Here is a 24,108-nt window from a genome sequence, read left to right as displayed (position 1 = left end):
TGTGCAGTTATGTTAGCACATGAAAAAGTGTGAGTTTTCATGGAAAACATGAAATTGCCTTGGCGACCTCAAACCTTTGAACGGTAGAGTATGTAAAGTATATTTATGTTCACATTCACGGTTCACAACATTACAATCATTTACAGGTGAAGTGAACAATAATGATTATCTCGTAACAATAGCACTAGTCAAGATCAAGGACATATGCGACGGAGAGCAGGTTCTTGTGTTGAACGTGCACGTGCAAAGACCTGAGCCACTTTGATGAGGGTCGAATCATTATGTCTACAGGACTGAGTCAAAGCACCTCTGAACCAACAGTGGTTGAAAGAGGGACAAACTTGGTGTATTTTGGATATATAAGGGTCTCTATGAGTCTTTACATAAATAATTCTAAGTCCTTCAGACTCCAAACTCTTGTGGATGAGGACACTCTGACCCTCTTTCACTAATTCATTACATAACAGTCATTCAGTCTAAAATGACTAATACTCGATGATGTTTGACAGCTTTGAGTCATCATCATTTCCAGCCATCATTACTCTCTGAAACTCTCCAAATGGCTGTAATGCAGAGTCCTCCTCATACTGCTTTGGCTAAAACTGATGCAGCATCACTGTGCTTCATTTCCGTTCTTTTAATCTTGGTAATGCTGCAGCTGAGAATTTTTAGAACAGGTTCAATAACATCAGTGTTACTGACTCATTGTAGCAAAACTATTAGGCTTTGTTTAGACTGCAGGCAATTCAGATGTGTTTCTCAAATCAAATCTAAAGGACAGATTGTCCACATTGTAAGTGATCAGAGTGGATTAGTGTTTCTAGAAGTCACTAACCTATCTGCAGGGGTTGCAGTGGTCAGTGTTATTAATATAGCATATGTCAGTAACTTCACAGCTATATCTATCCATGAACTGTTCTCAAAGTTGCTCTGCAGTGCATTCTGTTAATAGTAGAATGGATTCTGATGTGCATTTCTGTAACTCTTGATTTGATGTTGTTGTTGTTGTGTGTCATGTTACAAGTGTCACAAAGAAATATCTGATCTGAGCTGCCAGAGCAACTGGACTAAGACACAGCTGCTGAAACTGATTGGATTTCAAACCATATTTAATGTTGTTTGGATCAAGTTTGCAAAAGTCACATTTCATGTGTTTTTTTGGAGTGAATATGACAAAAAAAAAAAAAAAGATTTTAACTGGCAGTCTCAACAACAGGCTATAATTCAGAAATCTGATTAGGTAGAACGAGGATTTCAGTTTTTTCCATCACAAAAAAATGAGCTGTTAGATACAAATCATGATGGAGTGTACTACTATCAGTCAGGGTCAAACCCTTTCTGCTTCAAAGGCTAACAGGTTTTGATGTTGCGCCAACAATGCAAATTAAATCAATGTTATGACTGTAGTGGTTTACAAGATGAAATACTGCTTTGTCATTGGTTGGACACTATGACTTTGTGATTTACAGGCCAAAGGCTGCTGTAACTTGATGAGACAGGAGAAAAAAAAAAGCTAGATACTGTGTCAGTCCAGACATCCTGCCACTAGATGCTGACAAAGCTTGTGTTCATGATGTCCCTTTCATATCCAATATCAAACTCCTCTTCTCAAAGTCTGCCATGTAACGGAGGCGAACATGCTGTGTCGCTGTCACTACGCACAAATCAAAGCAGCAGAACCTCACAAAAATAAATATTAGGTGAACTTTGAAACCCGAAATTCTGAAGGTACCTCCAGAATCCTCAGCTTCACCAGCCTACTCATGGCTCCACACAGCCAGAACAATAGCCAGAATGCACTGTGATGGTGTGAAAGTGCTGACAGAATGGAGCCACTTGAAACAATGCCCACCCTTCTGAGAGCAAGTATTTAGCCACATCATCATTTCCTTTGCTTCGTTCAGGTGGCGATTAAGGTCACTGTCAGTCCTGATGACAAAGTGTCTACAGAGGAGAGTCTTAGGACCAGAGGACAGCTGGTGAAAGGCAGAAACAGTCCACTCACCAGTTTTCGGATCTCACACTCCAGGTTCAGGATGCAGTCGAGCTTCCTCTTGCGGCAGCGCTGCGCTGCGATGCGGTTCTTACTCCGCCGTCTCACGTCGTGGATGAACTCAAGCTGCTCCGAGGTCAGTTTGTGCATTTTTACCAACATTTGGAAGTCGTTCCGTGGAAGATTTGTGATTTGATCTACAGGGAAAGGAAGCTTCACCTGGAAAACGATGAAAAGTACCAGGCATTATGCATAAGACAGGTGTAAACTTACATGTTATTTAGTAATGAAGGTGGAAGACTTTCCTGCTTTTGTATGGAGTCTGAAGTGTTCCAACAGAATTAATTCATTATAGATGTTTAGAGGGTTTCATTATATTCAATTACATTTAAAAGTTTTTACAAACTGATTAATTGCTTTAACTGCATTAATGGGGTGATGATAAAAAAAAATGAAATATGACAACAAATAACAAAGCTAAAGGATGCTGTAAGTATTAATAAGAGAACAAATGGAGTGTTACATAGAATATGATACAAACACAAGTAATTGAAATAGCAAGAAGGCAAATTTAAAACATTTTCTAAAAATTCATCATTTTAAATCAGAATAAAGAAATAAAACTTCTACTTATATATAACAAGATTTTTATATTATATTTTGAAACGTTTTGTATATTGTAGATGCAGAGTTTCCATCTTAATCAATAAAACCTAGTCTGTTAATAACAATAATGGCAGTAATTTAGCACTTTGCAACAAAAGGAAAAGGAAGTGGTCACGCAAAAGTGGTCTCCCCCTAAATCACAGAAAAAGAAGAATGGTGCTAGTGTTAAGTTATTGTTTAATTAATCAAAGTAGGAAAGATTTATACATCCATCATTTTATTAATTGATTAGGAGGAAACATGGCTTGCAAATCTTGAGCTTTTTCATTAGTTACATCTTTGTTACAAAACAAACCACAACAAAGACATCACTAACACACTCATTTAATTAGTGACAAAGAGGGATTACAGCTAAATGTACCATCCATCCATCCATTATCTATACACCGCTTAATCCTCACTAGGGTCGCGGGGGGTGCTGGAGTCTATCCCAGCTGACTCAGGTGAAGGCAGGGGACACCCTAGACAGGTCGCCAGTCTGTCGCAGGGCCACATACAAAGACAAACAATCACTCTCACATTCACACCTACGGGCAATTTAGAGTAATCAATTAACCTCAGCATATTTTTGGACTGTGGGAGGAAGCCGGAGAACCCGGAGAAAACCCACGCATGCACAGGGAGAACATGCAAACTCCATGCAGAAAGATCCCGGGAAAGCCGGGACGCGAACCAGGGACCTTCTTGCTGCAAGGCGAAAGTGCTAACCACTACGCCACTGTGCAGCCCCGCTAAATGTACCATGGAGGAGAATCTACAAGGTGAATCAATGCATCTTTGGGTCCACCGACTAGAAAGCAGTTTCTACATTTGCCCACAAGATGGCAAAAGAGCACTGCTCCACATGCCTTAGAGAGCAGGACTTGGTGAGCTTTCAGTTCACTCCGCCTCATATTTAACATGTAGCACATTCTGAAGCAGAGGGGGGAAAAGGTGATCCAAGAAAAGAGTCCCCCTCCATCTGTCCCTTAGCATCTGGAAGTGTGCCAGTATGACAGATTGAGGGGGGCAGTGACTTGTCAACCTGATCCAAATCAGTGTCAGATGATTTCTGGGGGCATGAATATCTGCACCAGCAAACTAGCAGCAGTCCTCTGGTGCTGCAAAACAAAAGAATTAGTGAAGTAAATGCAGCAGTGATTTGGCGGTGCGAACGAAAATCAGAAAGCCATGTGATATGATGTGACAACATATCAAGGTTGTATGTGTTTATTCGCTTTCTTTCAGTCTGGAGAGTAACAATAAGTCGGCCTCTCTCCCTCAGGTGATGGCAAACCTTATGATAAGCACATCACAGGCAGATCCACCCCAGCGGTATCTGCCTGCACCAGGGAGCTGTAGCTTTAGGCAGCGAGGGAAGGAGCGGAGGCATAACAAAGAGCCAGAGGAAGACAGCCGGAGAGCTTGGCAGAGATGAGAGGAGCTGCTGCTCTCTCTTTCTCCTCTCCCTTTCCTTTTCCCTCCCTGTGGCTGCCTCAGTGGAGCGCAAGAGGAACAAAGTCAAACAAAGGAGGAAGAGAGGGGAGAAAGCCATGCGGCTCCACGCTCCCACTGTACCTGGCTGCTCGAGCTGGGCCTGATGCTCCCCGGAGACACCGAGCCGCTCGGATGACTGCAGGCTGAGGCTGCAGCAGAGGCAGATCAGCTCTGTCTCCACCAGACGGTACACAGCGGTGGCTGAGGCGTCACCTGGTGTAAGCAGCGCACTCAGGGGGACAAAGCGAGGTGCCTACTCATGACAGAATCGAAATTACTCCTCACTGAAGAGCAAATCTAGATGTCAATCTATCCCTAAGAGGGAAAATGACTTGAGTTTCCTCATTAGAAGTGCAGCCCTCTGAGCCGCCAGGAGCCCCATTTCTCATCTCAGCTCGACATCTGCATGCAGACACATGAATAAATAATGGCGTGAGCTTTCAAGGCCACACTCGGCTCCCGCTACTTTGCCAGGGCATGACAACTCCAGCCTCAAAGGGAGGCGCGGGGAGAGCTATGAAACATCAGTAGGAGCTGCCAGCTTCATTTAAAGCAAAAGAAAAGATGACTTTGTTTGTGATTAGAAGGCAGCTTGTGTACCACAATGCACAGCGGTTACAGATGTGCAGACTTTTCCCACCATTGGATCTTTGACTAAACCAGGCTAAGAAAACAAGAGGGGAAAGAGACACCACGACCTTGTGATGGTTTCTTTCTCCCCCCCCCAGTCACTGGTGCGCAGGGGACTGCTAAATTTAACCGTTCCACCACAAGAACCAGTTCAGCAGCACAGCCTGGATGACAGAGTACGCTTCAACCGTGGTCATAAATTCACACCCAACTGTTCCGGATTTACATTTCTTTCTCAATTGTCTTCATCCCCTCCACCCCACCCTCAGTCACTCTCTCTCTCTGGGTCATTATACTGCAAATGGAGTACAGACAGAAAAGTAGGGCTCATCTGTTATCAGCACCGGCGCTGTGCCGGGCCTCAGCCCCTGACACCGTGCACTGTTAAAAAATAATGGATGTTCAAGTCTCAACTTTAGGCTCAAGGTATTATTTATTTTTACGACAGGTGACATATCCAGTCAAAAGGGGGCGATGATCATTTGTTTTGTTCAGTGTGAACCGGGGTTTATCAACGCTTGGGTCTTATTTCCATAAAGAGCATAAAATCTGTCTGACTGCTCATGTATTTGTCCCAGGCGACATTCCTCTCTTCTACTGGTTCTCTGACAGTGTATCAGGGACATGAAATACAAAAAATGCAAGATGAAAATTTGATAATGTTGTATGCAGCGTCTTTGAAGACACTGTGTAAAATCTTAATATCACACAGCGAAGACAAAGAAATGATTACAATGATTTCTTTGAAGCAAAGGCTAAGAATAATGCTCCATAATGATGTTATTTCACTTAGTAAAATCACTCTTTTGTTTTCTTTCTGAGAATGAGATAAGAAGATTAGTATCAGTCTCATGCCTGTGCCTTCAAAACTAAGCAGGATGTGGTCAGCCTAGTTTAGCATAAAGGCTGTAAGAGCAAAACAGGCAGCCCAGCTATGTTTACAGGGAAAAAACTTCATCAAAGCTCACTAATTAACAGGCTTCCACAAGTTTATTTAGCTCATAGAAAAACAATAATCAGTGATTTGTAGTTTCAGGGGGAGATATTTGCTAGAACTATAGCATTACTGTGTGCAAAGAAATATTTACAGCATACTCCTCTTGACCCTCTGATCACCAAATCCCACTTGCACCATTTATTATATCAAGAAACTACAACACAACAAAGAATTGTCAGATTTAAATCCATCCGACAGTCCTTGGACTAATCACGTGCGATTTCCAAGCTTAAAATTACAATATTTCATCAAAATTACTTGATTCTACAATGCACGTTTCATTCAAAAAATCTGCCACAGGTAAACTGTTTGCACCAGATCCTGGAAATAAACAAAAAGTCTGTGCTCTTTCAGTACAGCTATGAAGCCAAAAGTAGCTCAGCTGCAACAGTCATGTGACCTAAAGAGATTTTGTAGCTGAACTGAGCTGAACTGCAGGCGGTGTTTACACCAGGCAGATTGCAGACAAGTATTTATATATCTATGGCATGTAGCTACATCATATTTTTCCAGTATTGGTAAAGTTCGTATTCAAAGAAACTGAACTTTAATTTCATTTTTTTGTTATTATTTCTAGCAGTAGAACATTGCCATGGTGCACAAAAGACAGTCTTTAGTTCCCTCTATTTCTACTCATGGTTGTGCTGTTTCCATAGAGGTGCAAGACTTTATATTGCTGTGAAAAATGAGGCCACAGTGGGTAAAAAGGTGACAGGAACCAAGTGCTTGGAGTTTCAGAGGCTGAAGCCATAAATCATAATTTTACATTTCTGGTTGTGTATGAAATAAGGAAATTAATCGGTAAGCTTTGGATGTCATTTTGGATTGAATCGTGGACAGAGGCACGCTGGCTTGCTGGCTAGTTTCCACCTGCATTCAGTTTTTATACTAAGCTCCACTAACCATTGAGGCATGATATTGCTCATCCTGCCTCAGTCTTTGAAATAAAGCAAATAAACCTATTTCCTAAAATGATTCTTGAAAATGGTTGATATAAATGACTACTGCATGCTCATATAATGTGAAGACAAGTGAAATGATCTGATTTCTGGTAGCTGGAGGTGAGGACTAGCTGATTTTTGCAGCGTGTGTGAGGCTGGGCAGCTGGCAGCAGGCAGAAGGTGGAGACCTGAGGCGAGTTACAGCAGGGTGGGATGGCTCGATGGATGACCATGACTCGGAGGGGTCACTGTGCTCTGCGTTCACTTCCAGTACTCTGACCTACTCTGACATCTCACCACTCACTTCATTCCCACACAAAGGCTCCAGGGCTCTTAGCACTCTGATATTTGCACTGGCAGTTTGCTTTAAAAGCTGAAGCAATTTTCTAAAATCATTGCTGGTTGACACCTCTGCTCTGGGTCTGTGTAATACTTGTCCCTTATCTAATACAAACTAAAATGAGATCTTATCCTGCAGTGTGCAGTGTATGATTTTGCATGTGGGTTTCATGCTATCTCTAAGTAACCTCATCTTACATGCTTGTAAACTGGATTATAAAGCAGCATCGCACACGCATGTCCTGAGTCAGATCTTAACAGAGATAACGTTCAGAAGTTCAGGAGTGACTGTTCTGCCCATGGGGTAAAAATAATAGTCTGGATTTTATTTAATTGCTCTCTTGCTGAACGTGAATAAGCCTGAATGTTATGTAGATATTTTCATGGCAAAAACCTCTCATGCTTTTGACTTTACTGGCAGCAGAACTGCAGCTTGTCCAGATTAAACACAAAAAAAGAAATGAGTAGTTAGCTAAGAAAAGAGTGTCAGACTTCATTAACATAAAATCCAAAAAGCAAACCTTGCAGCACTGGACACACTGTTTGATTGCCAAGTTATTTCTGGGAATCCGAGTGCAAGAACACCACAGCACTGGCTGCCCAGCTGCAATGACGCAGCCAAAATCAACATACCAAGAATTTCGCAGATTACCACCGTAAGGTAGCTGGATGTTAAATGTCTCAAAGCTTCCAGGACTACCACAGAATGTGAGGTCCTGCAAGAGGAATAGAGTCTTCTCTGTGCCCCAGCTGGCCCCCAAGGGCCCACATACTGTACGGTTTGCTGTAACTCGGCTCTAGCAGCATCCTGGGGATCTCCATGCCAGTCTGATCATATACACACACTAGCCTCTTCTCTGCAGACAAATAAGAGTGCAAAAATATCCCCTCTGTTCGGTCTCTATATTTGTCCCGCTCTACTCAGCGCTCCGAAGCGATGCAGCATATACTCCAGGGGCGTTTTGGGGGGTAATGAAGAGGCACTGAATCTCATTACCTTGTTACTACATTTTTCTTACATGCATCAAGCTAGATAAATATAAATTTCAAAGTAAAATGCTTGGGTAAACAGCACTCCTCTTGCTCAATTTGAACAAGTCTCCCTCTGCGTATTCTGTGGGCCTCAAACGAAGGCTCCCTGTGTTACTATCAGTAAATTTTTTATATGCATCGCCCTTGTTAAATATAGATTTAAAAGGGAAATGAATAGGCAAACATCCCTCTAATGCTTAACTTGAATAAGTCTCCTTCCACATATCACACAGTTTACACAGAAGACTCCCCAGCTTTCATATTTTTGCCTCATGTGCTTCCATTTAATTGCACTTATCACATTTCAGATGTCACGTATTTGTATTCCATTGCAGCTTTTAACTGTCTTTGCAAAAAAAAAAAAAAAAACACTTCATTTCCATCTGGCACTGATAGATGTTGTCACATTGCTTTTAAAAATTACATGTAGTGCCTGAGGATGAGAAGGTAACATCACTTGAAAAAGGCATCAGTTAGCTGGGATTTGATCTGACATCGTATGCTACTATCTGCTGCACATGACTAAAAATAAGTAAACAGCTCCACGGCTAACATTATGAATGGCAAAACGGATTCAGACCACAGCCACATCATATCTAGACTAGAGCAAAGGTTCTCTGGCATAGTGCAAGGGTAGCGGAACTGATATTAAGGTCTGCGCATTTCCTGTCACACATTCACTTTTGTGTGTTGCCTGATAAAAGAAAAAAGAAAAAAAGGAAAACAGCAATGTGCTGATGTATCAGAACTGCTTCCTCATTCCTCCCACTTGCTCTGAGATCAATATTTGCACCGCTGTGACCAGACTGTACGCTAGAATGAGCTCCACACCTACACTGCAACCTGGAGCTGGAACTCTGACAAAGAGAGGAGACAGACTGAGGTGCTGATGCCGCTGTGTGCAGGTGTGTGATACATCCACAGCTCAGATGCTTCTGATTGTAGCGGCAAAGTATCAGCATCTTCAACATTATCCTATCTGGGTGATGCTGTAGCAGGTGACACAACGTTAACTGTGACCTGAGTGGTTACACGCTCCTGTTTCCTACCTAGACGACTGCTGAAAAAGCAGATAAGTGCTAAAACTTAGCAAAGCAAAGCAATGGACCCACAATTCATCTTGGCAAAGAATGACATCATCTCTGAGAACAATATTGTAAGTGTAGTGCATTATTTTTTTCTATTCATCAGGAAGTGAGGAATGTGAAACATTGCACTGTGATAAAGTCCCTTAGACATCAACAGTACCTATTACACCTGAAAGTTAGCTAAAATTGGTTTATGTCAGTCTATAGATCATACCAGTGCAACTGTAGAGAAAAATCCCCCAACTGAAGTGCTATACTGTTAGGTGTGGCGATTTAAGTGCTAAAACTTAAGCCAGTTTCAAATGTGGCATATGTCACATTACTGCTTCATCAGTCTGTTAAGTTAATGGCATTCGGGCAGAGGTCACTTTTACGTTTGTTTTTAGGCTCGTTGTAGATTCATTCAGACAGACCCACAACACAGTACTTGCCCAACATTGGACAGTAAATCAAGTGATGAACAATGCGTAATAATGTTCCAATAAACAAAAGACTAAATCTAAACTAATAGAAAAATCATCAAAGTATATTCACCAGCAGTTCTATAAAATATCCCTGCACCTCTGATGGTGCTCAGGAATGCTTAGTAACAAAAGATTTAACTGCAGCTCATAAACTCTTATTTCCTTCATAAACTGAGAGGAAAGACTTCTATGAACACCTAAACTAAACTTCAGGATTACATTCTTTACTGGTAAGTCTCATTAATATTTTATCATTTGTCTGCATCACTGTTCAGTTAATTTCAAATTGTAATAGAGATGAAATTGTAAGTGAATTAGAAAGGCTTTTTATGATTTTGGCGCACAGATTTTATCCTCTGTGCTCTCTATGATGTTTTTGGACCAATTTTGGTGGTGAAATGTGGAAAAAAATCTTCACAGAATCATTTCACACAACTGAAAGTACTCTTATTTTATGTTACTCATGGATGGGAGTGAATTATTTATTTTTATAGCTATTGGATTCAACTTTAATTAGGCAATTATGAGATAATGATAAATGCTAGTAGCACAAGGAAACAGGAGCCATTAAGTCAGAGAACTGACTCAGTCCTGTCAGTTACATAGCAATGCATATCTATAGTTTGCAAACCATAAACTACAGGTCATACTACACCGCAAAAGGCGTATGGGCACACAATAGTACATGTAAATTCAATTTCATTAAACTTAGCAAACAGTACAATAGAAGTATAATGGACAATATTTGTCATGATACTCATCCCCACCATAAAATTCAAACCAGCCTATATATGCTTAAATAGCACTCCTTACTAAGCTCAGACTTGCTGCACTGTTTTTTAAAATCATTTTTCTTATTTCACGCCACAACAAGCATATTTTTGTTGGAATATTAAGTTCCATTTTTTTTTGTGCATTTCCTTTTTCACACTAGACTGACTCTGAAGTGCAATATAATAAGAGTTAAAATTCCATCATTACTGTGTAGGTGGTAAGTCAGTGAGATAACTGATGTATGGTTGTGAAAACCACAGTGGGATGGTACATCAGTACATCTCAGACTCACTTGGGTCCACCTTCTCATTTTTATAAAAAGCATTTGCTTGTTCCTTTCAAAAGTTGCTTTTTCTCTTTTTATTGGCGACTCTGTGTTGTCTGCTGTGTGAAGCTGCTGATCGTTTTCTGCACAGATGTGGCCCGTGCAAATGTAACTGTCCATAACCACAGAGCAGGAGCTGCCCAGAGACCTCAAGTGACTCTTGGCTACCTTAAACGACGAGGCTTTGGTCAGACTGGTCTGCACTTTAACAACTTCCTTCCTCATCGGGATTCATTGTGTCCAGTCCGCAGTCCTGAGCTGCAGCTATTTTTACCCAAGCTGCTTCCACACCCCCTCTGCCATTTGCTGTACAAACACAGTGAGGATAGCCTTCTCCCTGTGTTTGTTTGGATGGCTGAAATACAGAGAGGGGTGATAGGAAAAAGAGCGTCCCACAAAGCATGAGGTAGCATTTCTTCACCACATAAAAAGCCAAAAAGGGAAGTAAGCCAAGGCTGAGCTTCACTTTGCCTCTGTGACCTCCACTATGAGCAATAAACTATACAACAGGCAGATCTGGGAAACATTCATTCATGAAGACTCTTATCAACAGCCTGCGATAGTGACTGCAAAGCTGGCAGATAACCCTGTGTGAGTCAATAGAGATTTGACAGAGGATATTGTGTGGAGTAATGGAGCGCCTTCTGTGGCTGACACATGCATATAAACAGAGTCATAGCCACACAAAGAAATGACAAAGGGAACTGAAATGTCTCCTTGTCACTTTTGGGCTGCTCTCCCGGTTGATAGCTCAGCACTGTAAATCAATCCTACATAATTTACAGTGGCACATTCAGCAGACCCTTCAAAGGCCCATAAATCTGATGGCGACGGGTGTTGTGTGCCTCACTGTGAAGGTAATAATTACACATTACTGCCGAGCCTCTTTATCTTGCAGCTCTGTTTGTGCAGCGGAACTGAATTCTTTCCACGGAAAAGCACAATCCTGTCATGTAGCTCCAACCCTTGCAACACACAGGCTTGCTCTGTGAATCTCATTGCCATGGCAACGCACCACTTTCTCTCCCTCTCTCGCTGCTCCCTCTGTGCACTCAGAGCAGCCCTCTCCGCCAAGCTCATCAAAAATAATTCTGCCTACACCTCAAGGAAACATCACTGAATGCAATATCACAAGAGTCAAGATGGCCTGATGGTAACTGGTGCCAAGAGGTCGAAAGTTCAAGCTGTGCAGCAGCCAGCGTAAAGTATGATTTCACAGTCTGCAGAAAGACATATGACAGCGTGTCATATGAAAACCCCACAACTGATTGTAGAAATGTATAATTTATTAGAAAAGCATTTCACATTCCAACCAGGGAAACAAGAAGAGCTCCTTTTCCGAGCTAAAAGCATTTAGAGGATACAAGGTTTTCACCTGGCAGCCAGAGCAAGTATCAGCAAAAGCTCAGCAAGATGCAGATGGAAATTTTAATCATTAAACTGAGTAAACAGCAGCGCTATGAGCAAGCAAAGCTTTTCCTTGTGAACTGATTTTATTGTCTTTGCCTCAGGTGGGAAATTTGCTCATTTCTGTTATTACACCTGTGCTGTGCTCCATCTGAGAATTAGACAGTCCCTCACTGATCTTTACCCGGTAAACAACAACAGTTGTCTAGTCTGCAGCTTGGAGGACGTCTGTCCAGGTGGATTAGGGGAGGGTGATTAGAGGATTGGCTATTCATCCCTGTCAGCACTGTTGAGCTGCGTTACAGTCCCAACATGAGACTGAACTGAACCTATCGCCCACTCACATTCAACTCACTGCTAGCGCTGCCCATTAAAGCTTTATGGCCACAGCACATTGCTGCTGCAATGTATTGGTTGTAAACCTTTTGTGACACCTCACTTGTAGGCTAGGCTACAGTGAGAATTAGCATATGCATATTTATGAAGAGGGATAGACGTGTTTCTGCTGGGATGAAGTGAGCTAAAGCTAGTAGACACTGGCGGGGGGCCAGAGGGAATCACTTCAGAGGCCAGTCCCCCCTGGGAGAATCCTGACCCTTTAAACACCTGCAGTACTTCTCAACACATAAGTTCCTCTCAGCAAAGATGATGAACCAATCACAGTCCTAAAAACAGCCCGCCAAGCCTCCCGCATTTAGACTGTCCTAGTGCATTTGGGCTCTCATATTCAGACTCATTATACAGATCTCCAACAGCGCATAAAGCAGATTAATAATATCAAAGCACACCTGTGCCCTTTGGTGGTGCTGTAAATCTTGTACTGAACACTCCCGGTTCAATTACATGATGATTTAATGACTGCTAACGCAGACCTGGAGAGCAGGCCACTGCGATATAATTAGCCATGGTGGAATTGAGTGTCATGGCTACATTGTGGGTTACATGTGAAAGACAACGTTTTACACTCACCTCTGGCCCTCGCTCCTGCACATGGCAGGACTCACTGTCTCCCTCTGAGAAGGAGCCTGACTCGTCACTGGAGTTGGTGCCGTAGGACTGCTCACATTTGATCTTGGGCCGCACCTGGTTAAAAAGAGCATCCCCTCCCACACTTGGCTCCTGCTGGTCCACATTGAGGCAGCGTGCCACGTTGGAGCATGGAGAGGAGGAGAACTCAAACTGGGGCAGGCTGCAGGGGGAGCCTCCGCTGCCATCCTCCGCATAGGAATAGGAGGAGCAGGAGCTGGAAGTCCTGGTGCGAGTCTCACAAGGCGGCGAGCGTGGGCATACTTTGATTGGCACTGGGCAGCTGGTGTTGGGCCGTGGACGGCACAGGACTGGGGGCTCAGAAGAAGTGGTGCTGGGAGAATAGGCCTGGGAGGTGGGGAGGGACTGGCTAGCTCCAGCCCACAGGCCCTTTGTCATGTGCTCAGAGAGCTCCATCTCCAAAGAGTTCCCACCAGGGTAGGAATGCGCTGGGGTTCCCAGACGGTTGCAGGCCCCTGAGGAAAATATGACACTACGGCGGTCTAGCTCAACTTCCTGCTTGCAGACCCCATCGCAGGAAGCGGATTTGAGGGACAACCCTGCAGGGAAACCGTCCACCTCCTTTGGGGATGTAACAGACAGACCCAGCTCCCCAGTGAAAGGTCTGAAGTCTTTTTTATGATCTCCCTGAGAGTTTCCTTTGTCCTGGGGGCAGACAAGTCTGTTGGGGAATAGCTGCTGTGATGTGTTGGGCAGACTGGGGAGGTCCACCCCTTTCTTGAAGAAGGCTCGGAGGCAGGAGGGGGACTTGGTTCTCTTGGTTCTTTCCACAGATATGGGGTTATCCATCTCCATGGCTGTCACGCTGTCCTTATCCCTGACGTCCTGCTCGTCCCCTGACAGGCACAATGAAATGGCCTCTTCCTCTGCCTGTGGTTCAACTTTGATCTGTGCCAAAGGCAGCCTGCCCTGACCTGGCACTGCCCCGCTAACGCTGCTCTCCTTTAATGTGCTTGGAAAACCTGAGGTACTGGTGTGTGAGGAGGTGTCATTATTGTGCTTGTTGCAAGCCCACTGGTATTTCCTGTACTTGGGGCATCGTGGCAGGTCTGACGCTCCGTGACAATCAAAGTCCAGCCGGCCATCCGTGAAATTACTGGGCAAAGCCATTGCTAGCCGATCGTCGTCAGGGCGTCGAAAGGAGGTGATGGCATCTGCACAGTGCCGTGCCTTGGGGGAGGTGGGCCTTTCTGCCTCTGACTGCATGCTCTCATCTTCAGAGTTGTTCGCCTCTGTCGCCACCTTGTGGCAAAGCAGCAAGCCGTCCTCCTCGCTGCGTAGCTGAGCTTCCAGGAAGCGAAAGCATGAGTCCTCGAGGTTGTGCATGCGCAGGAATTCGGCACAGCGGATGACCTCCTGGATGTTTTCTCTGCTGAGTAACAGCTTAGCAGTGTAGGCAAACTGCAACAATGGGGCGAATCCCCTGGCAGTGACCTGCAAAAACACAGGGAAATTGCCAGCATTACCATCAGCACAGCCATTGTTCAGAGCACTTGGAGTGTGGTGAGACAAACCGACAGCTCCAACAACCATAAACAAACACAGTAAAGTACCGGTTAATCTTTATATGGGGTCAGCACTGAACATTCTATACAGCAGTAAATAAGAACTGGTGCAGTGGGGATGTAGGCATGTTGTGTGTCCAGTCTCATGTTCATAATAACAACCTGTGGGACATTCCAGCAGTCCACCACTGTCTGCTCTGTGGTTATATCATTGGTTTTGCATACGCCCACTCCTGTCACTGCTCTGTATTTGCAAAACCCTCACTTACTTGAGCTTGTGTCAAAGCACAAGTGCTGATTTATATTCATTCAGTAAAATGTATTCATTCTTAGCTAGAATCTAAAATGCTGCCTTTGCTGTGCTGTTCTGTGGGTAAATGGTGGCAATGATTTTTTTAATACTTGCTCAGAGAATTACACCTGGGCTTAGAGTTTTAGTTCGCAATACTGAGGTTTTGATAAAGATACCAATCAAACATTTTTATACTGTACACAAGAAACACTTTTTGAAGTGAGCAAAAGAATTAAACATGATTGAAATGCAAGCACTGTAAATGAAATGGTGAAAATGTGCAAAACTGTGATTGAAATCGGGCTCTATTTGATTAAATGACAAGTAAACAAGATTACGAATCTGACCACACGTTCGATGCCAGCCTTTGGCACTAGTAAAGTGAAAGCTTTTTGTGCAAACAAAATGTCATGGTTTGATATCCTGCCCTTATTATACCTGGGACCTTAGGTTAAAAGAAAACAGCGTTGCTAATGCGTGAACATGCCCCAGCAGTGTTTTGTACTGTAACTGCCCCGATCAGGACATGGCCCCACAGCCTCACTTTCTGTGTCAGTGCCCTGTATCCTCAGGTCAAGTGCCTGTAAAGCCTAATGGTTTGTAAGACTGTGGCTTATCCCCGTTGTGGCCATGTGCTGCGGGAGGATGGAGGGAAGCCTTCCATTTAGACTTAATGCCAGATAATTAGGTAAACTCCTGAGCCTGAGTAGAAGTCCAGGCAGCCCTCTGGTGCTGTTGTCACTGAGCACACAGACGAGAGAAAGGAGTCAGAGGAGCTGGATTTAATACAAGCCTTGTCTGCTGTTTGGAGATCAGCGTGAGGTTCACACTAGGTTGCGTTCATCACTTTACTCGGGCTCTAGCAACCAATCCCTGCAGCTTTATCCTGGTTCATTCTCAGGTGACAAACACATTACTGTTAGGCGATGGGGGAATGCGATCAAACTACACATGGAGTAAAGGTGCACCCACAGATGCGATTACAATGGATTCACTCTGGATCGAGGCTGGTATTGTTTGTCTGCAAAGCACCTTTTCAGGGGCTGAGTGATGTAAAGTCTTTCTTACAAGACTATACAGAGACTCGCAGATGTAGGGGATGAGCAGCACAATGTGGTCTTAATGAGCCCACTGTTTACTGATTCTTTTGCTGCCTTTGTTAGAGGAAACAAGAAGATGAATTACCCTTGATATCCACTATATGAGCACTGCAGCAGCTTCCAGAGGTCCAGCAGTCTCTGCCAGACACCCTACAAGTAAAACAGGATTTTCCCCTCTAGGTAATCAAGCTTCAAAAAAACGCAGAATTTGCTTTGTGGATTTTTTCGCCTGGAAAAACAACTAAACACTATACATGTGGAAACACAAATACGTCAGTAAAAAAATTGCTTGAGGTGATCTGAGTAAGTCTAGTAATGTATTAAATCGCTGGGCCTTGTGGATTTTCTAGAAGATGAACAAACACGTGCATTACGTCGCTGCTTTTGGGGGGTTTTCTTTTTGGTTGTTTTTATTTTAGACCTATAAGCCCCAAAGAACCAATGTTTTAATGCTTTCTTCCTTGTTCCAAAAGTGAAATTAAAGAAAATGAATGCTAGAGGCTCAGAGTGCAACGACACAATAGAAGATGAGTTTGTGCCAATTTGGATAAAACATGACCCCAAAATACAGACAGGGATTATATGATTAAACAACAGATACGAGTATTACAGCTTTAAATTGTAAAACATCCAATTTGACTTTCAGCTCAACTCCAGAGCTCCAGGATTATGTATGAGACCATCTAAATGAAATATGATAGCCTCTTTGACTGACTCGAGCGCACACTGACAGTTGGACTGTACTTGTTTATGGAAACAAAGATGATGTCTATTTGCATAGATGATGTCAGTGCCTTTTCTGTGCCACAGTCAGCAAGCAAATTAGATTTTCTGACATTTTCTAAATGCTTTAAACTATTGCCAAACTGACAGAATTATATGTCTGCTGGGGAAATTCTTCATTTTTTAAACTCAAGGCCTTTTAAAAAAAATCTTTGAAACCAAATCTCAAAGCTTCCCTCACATTTAAATGTTTTTTAGATTAAAAGTTTTAAATTTTAAACAGAATGATTATAGAAAATGTTAAAATCAGTCTATAAAAACTCCCCCCAGGATGCTAAAACCCCCAGATTGGCAGGAAAAATCTGGAGGAAGAGACACAGATTAGATCAGGTGTATTAATATGAAGACTTGCTATGCTAATGATTAATAACTAATTGGGAATTTTTATCCAAAGGAATCCAAAGAATTCAGATTAACTACACACTCTTCTTGGTACATGGCACAGAGGACTGCCATTAGAAAACACTTCTGAAGCCTGTTATTTCATTAGAAATGCATTTACAGAATTGGTTGACTGGGTTTTGATGTATTTGCAATATTAATGTATATGTTTAGATGAATTCTTCAAGTGTGCAAAACCCTACTGTAGAAGATCATTCCTCTGAGAGATATTCCTTTATTTGGTGTTTTTCTGATTGTCAAATGTATGTCATAATTGCATAAATGTATCATGCACTAAACCTGTAAGGAGGTATTTGTTCTCTACTCCTTTATACAAGCTTTTCCTCGAGTGTAACTTATCAGCTCTGTCATCCATTTATCCTGTTGTTCCTCCATTACACATTCCTCTCTTCCATGAACCGCTGTTGCTCATTGGAAGCCACTACTGTCTGTGAATCTCTTTCAAAAAAAAAAAAGCTATAAATAAATGTGTTTCTTGCTTCATACTGTAATTGTGGCTCTGTGAAATGAAGAGCTTCTTTTTGAGAGCAACATCTGTCAAATCCTTCAGTATTTCTTTCAGTTGGCCTGTGACAGCTTGAAATATTTCCCAGTTGGGTTTATAAATCAGTACTTGTGGCCCTATTACCTAAATCGTCAATGCAGGGGTGACCACGTGCTATAAATAGCAATGTAAAGTTACACTTGCATAATTAGATGTATTAGCTCTTGGTGTGTCTCATTTTGAGCTTACATCTCAATTCTCCTGTTAATTTCAATTACAAATGAGCTTCTTTGTTGCTGTCATATGATCACAGACATCCGAGTGTTTGTGATGGAAGCAATCACACTAGTTCCACTCCTAACAGACTTGACAAATCCTGCTTGCACATCTGCTTACATACAGTGTGGAATGTGTTACATTACTTAATTTAAGACTTAATATACATGTTTGTGGATGTGCATGGTGCACCGTAGCTGAGTCCATCCTTCTTCTGTTAACCCAATGCGTCTACAGGCTGCAGGTTCCCAGCATGCCTCTGGTGTGAAGCACTTTGCAGTGCTAACAGACAATCCAGCAGCATCGCACACATCAGTCATTGTTAAAAGGAAGCTGCTGACTCCATATCTGTGAGGGGGGATGGTGTGTGTCTGTGTGTTAGTGTGTGTGTGTGTGTCTGTGTCTGTGTGTTAGTGTGTGTGTGTGTGTGTGTGTGTGTGTGTGTGTGTGTGTGTGTGTGTGTGTGTGCGCGCCTGTGTTAGAGTAAGTCTGAGTGTGTCTGAGTGTGACAGATTGGGGGGAGGGTAGAGGCTTTGACTGGACTATCCGCTCTACTGATGAGCACAGCACATCCACTACACCACTACTGCAGCCCCACTCAGGAACACAGACACACACACACACACACACACACACACACACACACACACACACACACACACACACACATACATAAACACACACATTTCTGTACTCGCTGCAATAATGAATCCATTGACTCTGAATCTTGTGCTCCTTTTTTTATTAAGTGTGTGATGATATTGTGTGAATGTCCTTTAGGCTGCAGACTGATCTTTTATCTTGTCTTCCTCTTTATAGCGCTCGTTTAATGCTTGTGATGATATTAATGAATTCTGTATTTCTATTTATGCATTAAAGGGGAACCCTCGTGATTTACTCTCATAAATCTATAATACTGGGGGATTTCTGAGAAACCGATTAGAATACAAAGGCCAAAATCTGTGCAGCAAAGGCAGTGACGTTCTAAGGTTTAGTAATTATATGGTTCTAAAAGTTAAATGTTCACATTTACATGTTATCTGTCTTGAATCTCTAGTCTACAAGCCTTCAATCTTTAGGTGTAAAGAAAGGTGCAGGGTTCCTTTGTGAGTATATAAAGCAAAACATGCCTGTGTAATTTACTTTGCTTTGAACATCTCACTAATGTGCTCATTAAATGAAGGAATCTCTGTGTCAGACAAAGAATCATTCATTTATTAATGAGATGATGTACAGACGACAGACACTGCAATTCTACTCACATATATAGCACAGAGAAAAAAGAACCTTCTAGCAAACTGAGCAAACATACGCTCTAACAACTGCCACTAGCCTCACTTTACGCACACACACACATGCACACACACAAAGAATTAGGTGTGGTAGAGTGAACCATGCCGACTGTAATGGTGAGGCACTGGCAGCTTAAATGAGGCTGGGCGGCCGGCCCACTGCATCCAGGGCTGCCGATAAACAGCAAAGCTGCTGGAGGAAAACTGCTGAGCGTACCAGGGATCTATTTTCAGCTAGTATCAGCAGCTGCTGCCTGCGGGAGTGCATCTTTATGTGTGCCCTGCACCATATGTGATTACTCCACTGTTACAACCAGCACAGCAGCCTAATGAAGGAAAGCCTGAAGGGAGCGACACAGAATGGAAGGAGGGAGGAGGTAAATACTGGGGAAGGATGGACGGAGCACTAAGGAAAATGAGAGGAAATGAGATGGTCACAGTGTAGGAAAGTAACTGTTAAAGGAAGACAGGGAGGACAGGGAGGATACACACAGAGTTTCCTGGTCATTAGCTGACTGCCATGACGTTTGAAACATTTCAGCTGTTAGCAGCACTTACGAGTTAAGACAAAGAGACAAATTCATCAGCATGACAGATTAGGGCCATTTTAGGCTAACAGCCCTGCTCTGCGTCTGGAGTGGACAGCCGACACCATTACAGGGCAGGAAATTATAGGCAGTGGCCAATCACACACGGACAATTCACATGACATTTGTAGGAAGCTTGCCAAATATCCTTTCATAAACAAGCTGAGCAATACTACACCACCCTCCCTCCCTCAATCAGTCTCCCTCACCCAGAGCCCTTCTCTTACATCGGCCTTTCGCCTTCATAGAGGAGAGGGCTAATTTATTCAAATGTGCTCCAGTGAATTCCTGCATGTCATGCATGCTAATGAGGACACGGCATGGCATGACAATAGAGTGCTTCCCCGCACAGGAGAAAACACTCCATCTCCATTGAAGAGAGCAGCCGCCGCTTTAACATCAGATCTGCTGAGTAACCTGACATTAACCTCTGTGTGCGCAGATAAACAATAAGGAGCCTGAGTCACAGCGCTAATGGAAATGAAACCGGCGCTGCACTGTACACTGTCACGATGGCGTTGTGGGCTAAGCTGTTGTGCCGGAGGAGATGACAGGAAATGCAACGGGACAAAGGCCCGCCGCTAGAACAGAAAAGCTCCCGAAACCAAAGGAAAATCTTTTAAACAGACAGCTGGAACAGTGACCTATCAGACACGCAGACATCATATCTGTCCTTTAGCTTAGATTAGAAGATTCAAGTGTTTTTATTTGTGACAAGCTCATACAGTATGTGCAGTAAAATGCAAAGTGGCTGTTCCACACGGCTGTGTAAGAACAATAAGACATTACCAATGGAACAACTCTTTAAAAAACAATACAAAATTTGAAGAAAAAAAAACGCCACTAAGTCATAAATAACAAAGATGTAGAGGTTTTAATGCTAAAAGTTGATTTACTGAGAATTGGATGAAATTTTGTTGCTATGTGGAGGAAAAACATAAAATCTGGTAGGATAATTTCCACTTAAGAAATCTACTGTATTTTGCACATATAATACATTTAAAATGTTTTCACTTAGCTGCCACTTGTTTCACTCATCTGGTACTGCTATAAAATACAATAAAACTACCCTCACAAATTGCTATGTTTTCTTAAAAAAAAATTCTGACAAACATATAATCAAACTTATTGTTCACTGTGATGGGTTATGTGTGCATATTGATATTTAAAGCTGTAGTTTAAGTTGTAGTGTGAGAGGAATTGAAATAAATGGCTTCCTTAAAGGTAAAAATGTTAAGCAATAAAAAGGCTACAAGTATTAAACTGACCAATTTCCGAAATATAGCATTAATTAATAGTTAGAAAAAACAATACAAAACCCACATTATTAAACACAAATAATATGTACTGATTTTTTTTTGCATCTACCCCTTAAATTTGGTGATAAAAATACTGCAACACAGGCAGGTTAATTTACAGTTTGAGTTATTAAAAAATGCTAATACGTACAAGTAAATGAACAATTTGCAAGAGATTTAGTGCAAAGTTAACAATCTAAAGAGTTAAAAGAGGTACAAAGCACACTGCATATATTTTCACTGTGATGTTGAAAGAATTGGGAGCATAAGGAAAGTGTCACCGTCAGTGGCGGCAGAAGCTCAGACGTTCCTGGTGCTGAGCTGTGGGTGAGTAAACCTCCCCCTGACAGTGGATTAAATCAGATAGTGTATGTCTAATCCTCTGCCAGTGCAGCTTACAGTACAGGCCAGACACTGGGGAGGACATGACCCCACCTCTACTCTGTTTAAGACACAAAACAACACCATGTTTGGGCGGTTTGTTTCCACCCAAACAAGCGATCACATAAATTGGTTTTGCTCAGTATATAAACATGCCAAGACATTCAGGTGTGTGCCCAGAATTTGGTTTGTTCATCGTGCTTGCGTGGCAGGTTTTTTCCAGCCCAAACCGATGAAAGTCTGTGTATTCCTTTCATTAAGGGGGATGTTTGCTGCTTAACCGTGCTGGGTTTTGGAGGTTAAATACAGAGAGCATAAACATGGGGATCACTGCCGGCTGTCGCCCTGCAGGCTGACTGCTCAAGGTGCTCCTCCACCCTGCTCAGACAAAGACCCTGCATCGTCTCTGTCAGCTTACTGCAGGAGAGGTGTCCTTGTGTTGGCAGAGAAAGAGAGACCCCCTGCTGGACTAAGGGGGCTGGGTCTAAGTGTGAGCACTGCTCCCACTGCAGCTCATCACTCTTCTCTCCAAAGCTTCCTCTTCATCTCCTACCAACCAACCCCCATCTTTAAGGAAGCAGAGCTGTGTCCCTGGCTCCTGACTACCACCATCTGTCTGACAGGCTGTATGTGTGTGATTGTTCGGGCCAGGCTCTTGGTACAGGGCCAGTCTGTGTGAGGCCCCTTCAGATTAGACAGCACTGTGCAGGTCGAGCCCCGATGGAAGCTGAGACGGTGGATGGATGTCGCTCATCGACCTTCTGAAAGCCCCACAAGACCTTCATGTTTGCCTCTCAAAGTCTTTCTCTCTCTGAGCAGCAAGACATTTTTTGCCTTGCAAGTAGCAAGCTTGCTGTGGTTAAAACCTGCGTAGGGTCCTTACAACTAAAGCAGCACAGTTACGGTGGAAGAAAGACCATGATCATGATTAAAGAACTACTTTCTGAAGGCAGAGGAAGGTCAAGGTCTTGGTTACAAGAAAACCACATCACAGTGGAATCTGATGCTTTGCTGGCCCAAGCACATCTCTGAAAGCTGAACTTCACACTACATCTGCCTTTGCTTTCAAGGATACAGTCAATCAAACTTTTTAATAGACATGACATTCACAGCATTCAGTCACTTTTATGATAATGTTCCTTAAGCATTCATTCAGACATACACATGACACTGATACAGAGCCATGGCAATATTTTCCAAGTGCATAAGATTAGACAACACATCAAAGTTCAAGGTGCTACTAAATAATAAAAGACTAAACTTTAATTAATGGCAAGCTTATCAGACTGTCCAGATAACTCTGGAAACCTCTAAATCAAATTTTACTACTCGATGAAAGTGAATAAATGTTACTAGATCTGATCTAGTAAGATTGGCGTCAAAAATTCTATAGAACAAAGACTAGGGTACTCATTCAGAGACACCAAGAAGCTAACACACTCAAATAATCTGTGCGTGTCTGGAGGTTTTGTTGTTTTTTTATCCTCATGGCTGCAAGATGTTGCTTTTCAGGAACAAGTGGACATGGGTCATCATAGGGCTTTCTCTTCAGTCAAACTAACAATCCAAAAGCATTTTAGCTTCATGCAGCCTCATCTCAAGATGAGAGAGTAGACAGAGTATAAAACCAATGAGTGCAACTATCTGAATTCTTTGAATAAAAGATTGTCCATGAGTGTGCACTTTTATCCACCTTTGAATAACAATCCGTCTCTTCTCGCCATTCCGAACAGCTTTAAACACTTTTGCATATAGCAACGATACACTGTACCAGTGATGAACACGTTCCAGGATGGTGTCATTGTTCTCGTCATGTCAGCCTTGTCGTTCGACTCAAAGTTCCGCAAATGAACAGCTACTGGTGAGATTATCAAGGAACTGGTTATGGCTATTAATGGCAGAGAGTGGTTCCTAAGGATTTGATGACCCCTTGACTTTTCCTAGTAAGACCTAATTTGCCATTAACATCCTGATTCAGAATAAGAGCACATTCATGTTCCCTGAAGTGTTGGCCCTGGACTTTAATCACTAGGCCTTTTTGTGGTAACCCCGTCTCAGGTTGGATGCCTCCTCCCGGCTGGGATATCTCACAGTTTTGTGGATTTTTGTGTTTTTATCAGTCTCCTCCACTGCTAATTTGCGGTGTGGCCTCTCCTCCTGACTAGATGGGAGTCTAGTGTATATATCTGAGCAAAGGGAAGCACCACTACATCCCTCAACCCCTGCAATAGCAATAGCTTTGATCATCATTAGGACGAATTCCTATTTTTGCTGCTAAGGCTACTTTTAATTCACCATTTATAACAATCCTCCAGTATGCAGTGTAAAGAGCCTTGCAGACTCACAGAACCACAAGCACTGACTTTCAGTCTTGTAAAAAATAAACCACAGCAAACCCTTTGTGACACTGCAGGTGGATACACCCTCCTTTTTAAAACAAGGTGCACGTTTCTGTGTGTTTTCGTTTGGGATGAAAAATGTGCAGTGTTTCCTGGCTCATGACTAAGGAAAGAACTGACAAACAGGAGG

At 42.7% G+C, this 24,108-nt stretch overlaps 1 protein-coding gene across 3 annotated transcripts in view; it reads right to left on the bottom strand.

Annotated features, from left to right (window-relative positions):
- Positions 1-24,108, bottom strand: part of bach2b (BTB and CNC homology 1, basic leucine zipper transcription factor 2b) — a 107,800-nt gene that overhangs the window by 7,601 nt on the left and 76,091 nt on the right. For all 3 annotated transcript variants that reach the window (XM_023266443.3, XM_023266444.3, XM_023266445.3), the window contains 2 exons: positions 13,102-14,613; positions 2,006-2,212 (listed from right to left, as the gene is read on the bottom strand). In XM_023266443.3, coding sequence (XP_023122211.2) covers positions 2,006-2,212; positions 13,102-14,613 — 1,719 coding nt within the window. The remainder of the gene's footprint in view (positions 1-2,005; positions 2,213-13,101; positions 14,614-24,108) is intronic.

Source organism: Amphiprion ocellaris, chromosome 12 (assembly GCF_022539595.1).
Source record: "Amphiprion ocellaris isolate individual 3 ecotype Okinawa chromosome 12, ASM2253959v1, whole genome shotgun sequence".
Classification (NCBI taxonomy): domain Eukaryota; kingdom Metazoa; phylum Chordata; class Actinopteri; family Pomacentridae; genus Amphiprion; species Amphiprion ocellaris.
The sequence above is the reverse complement of the archived record's forward strand: the minus strand, read 5'-3'. Positions and strand labels throughout refer to the sequence as shown.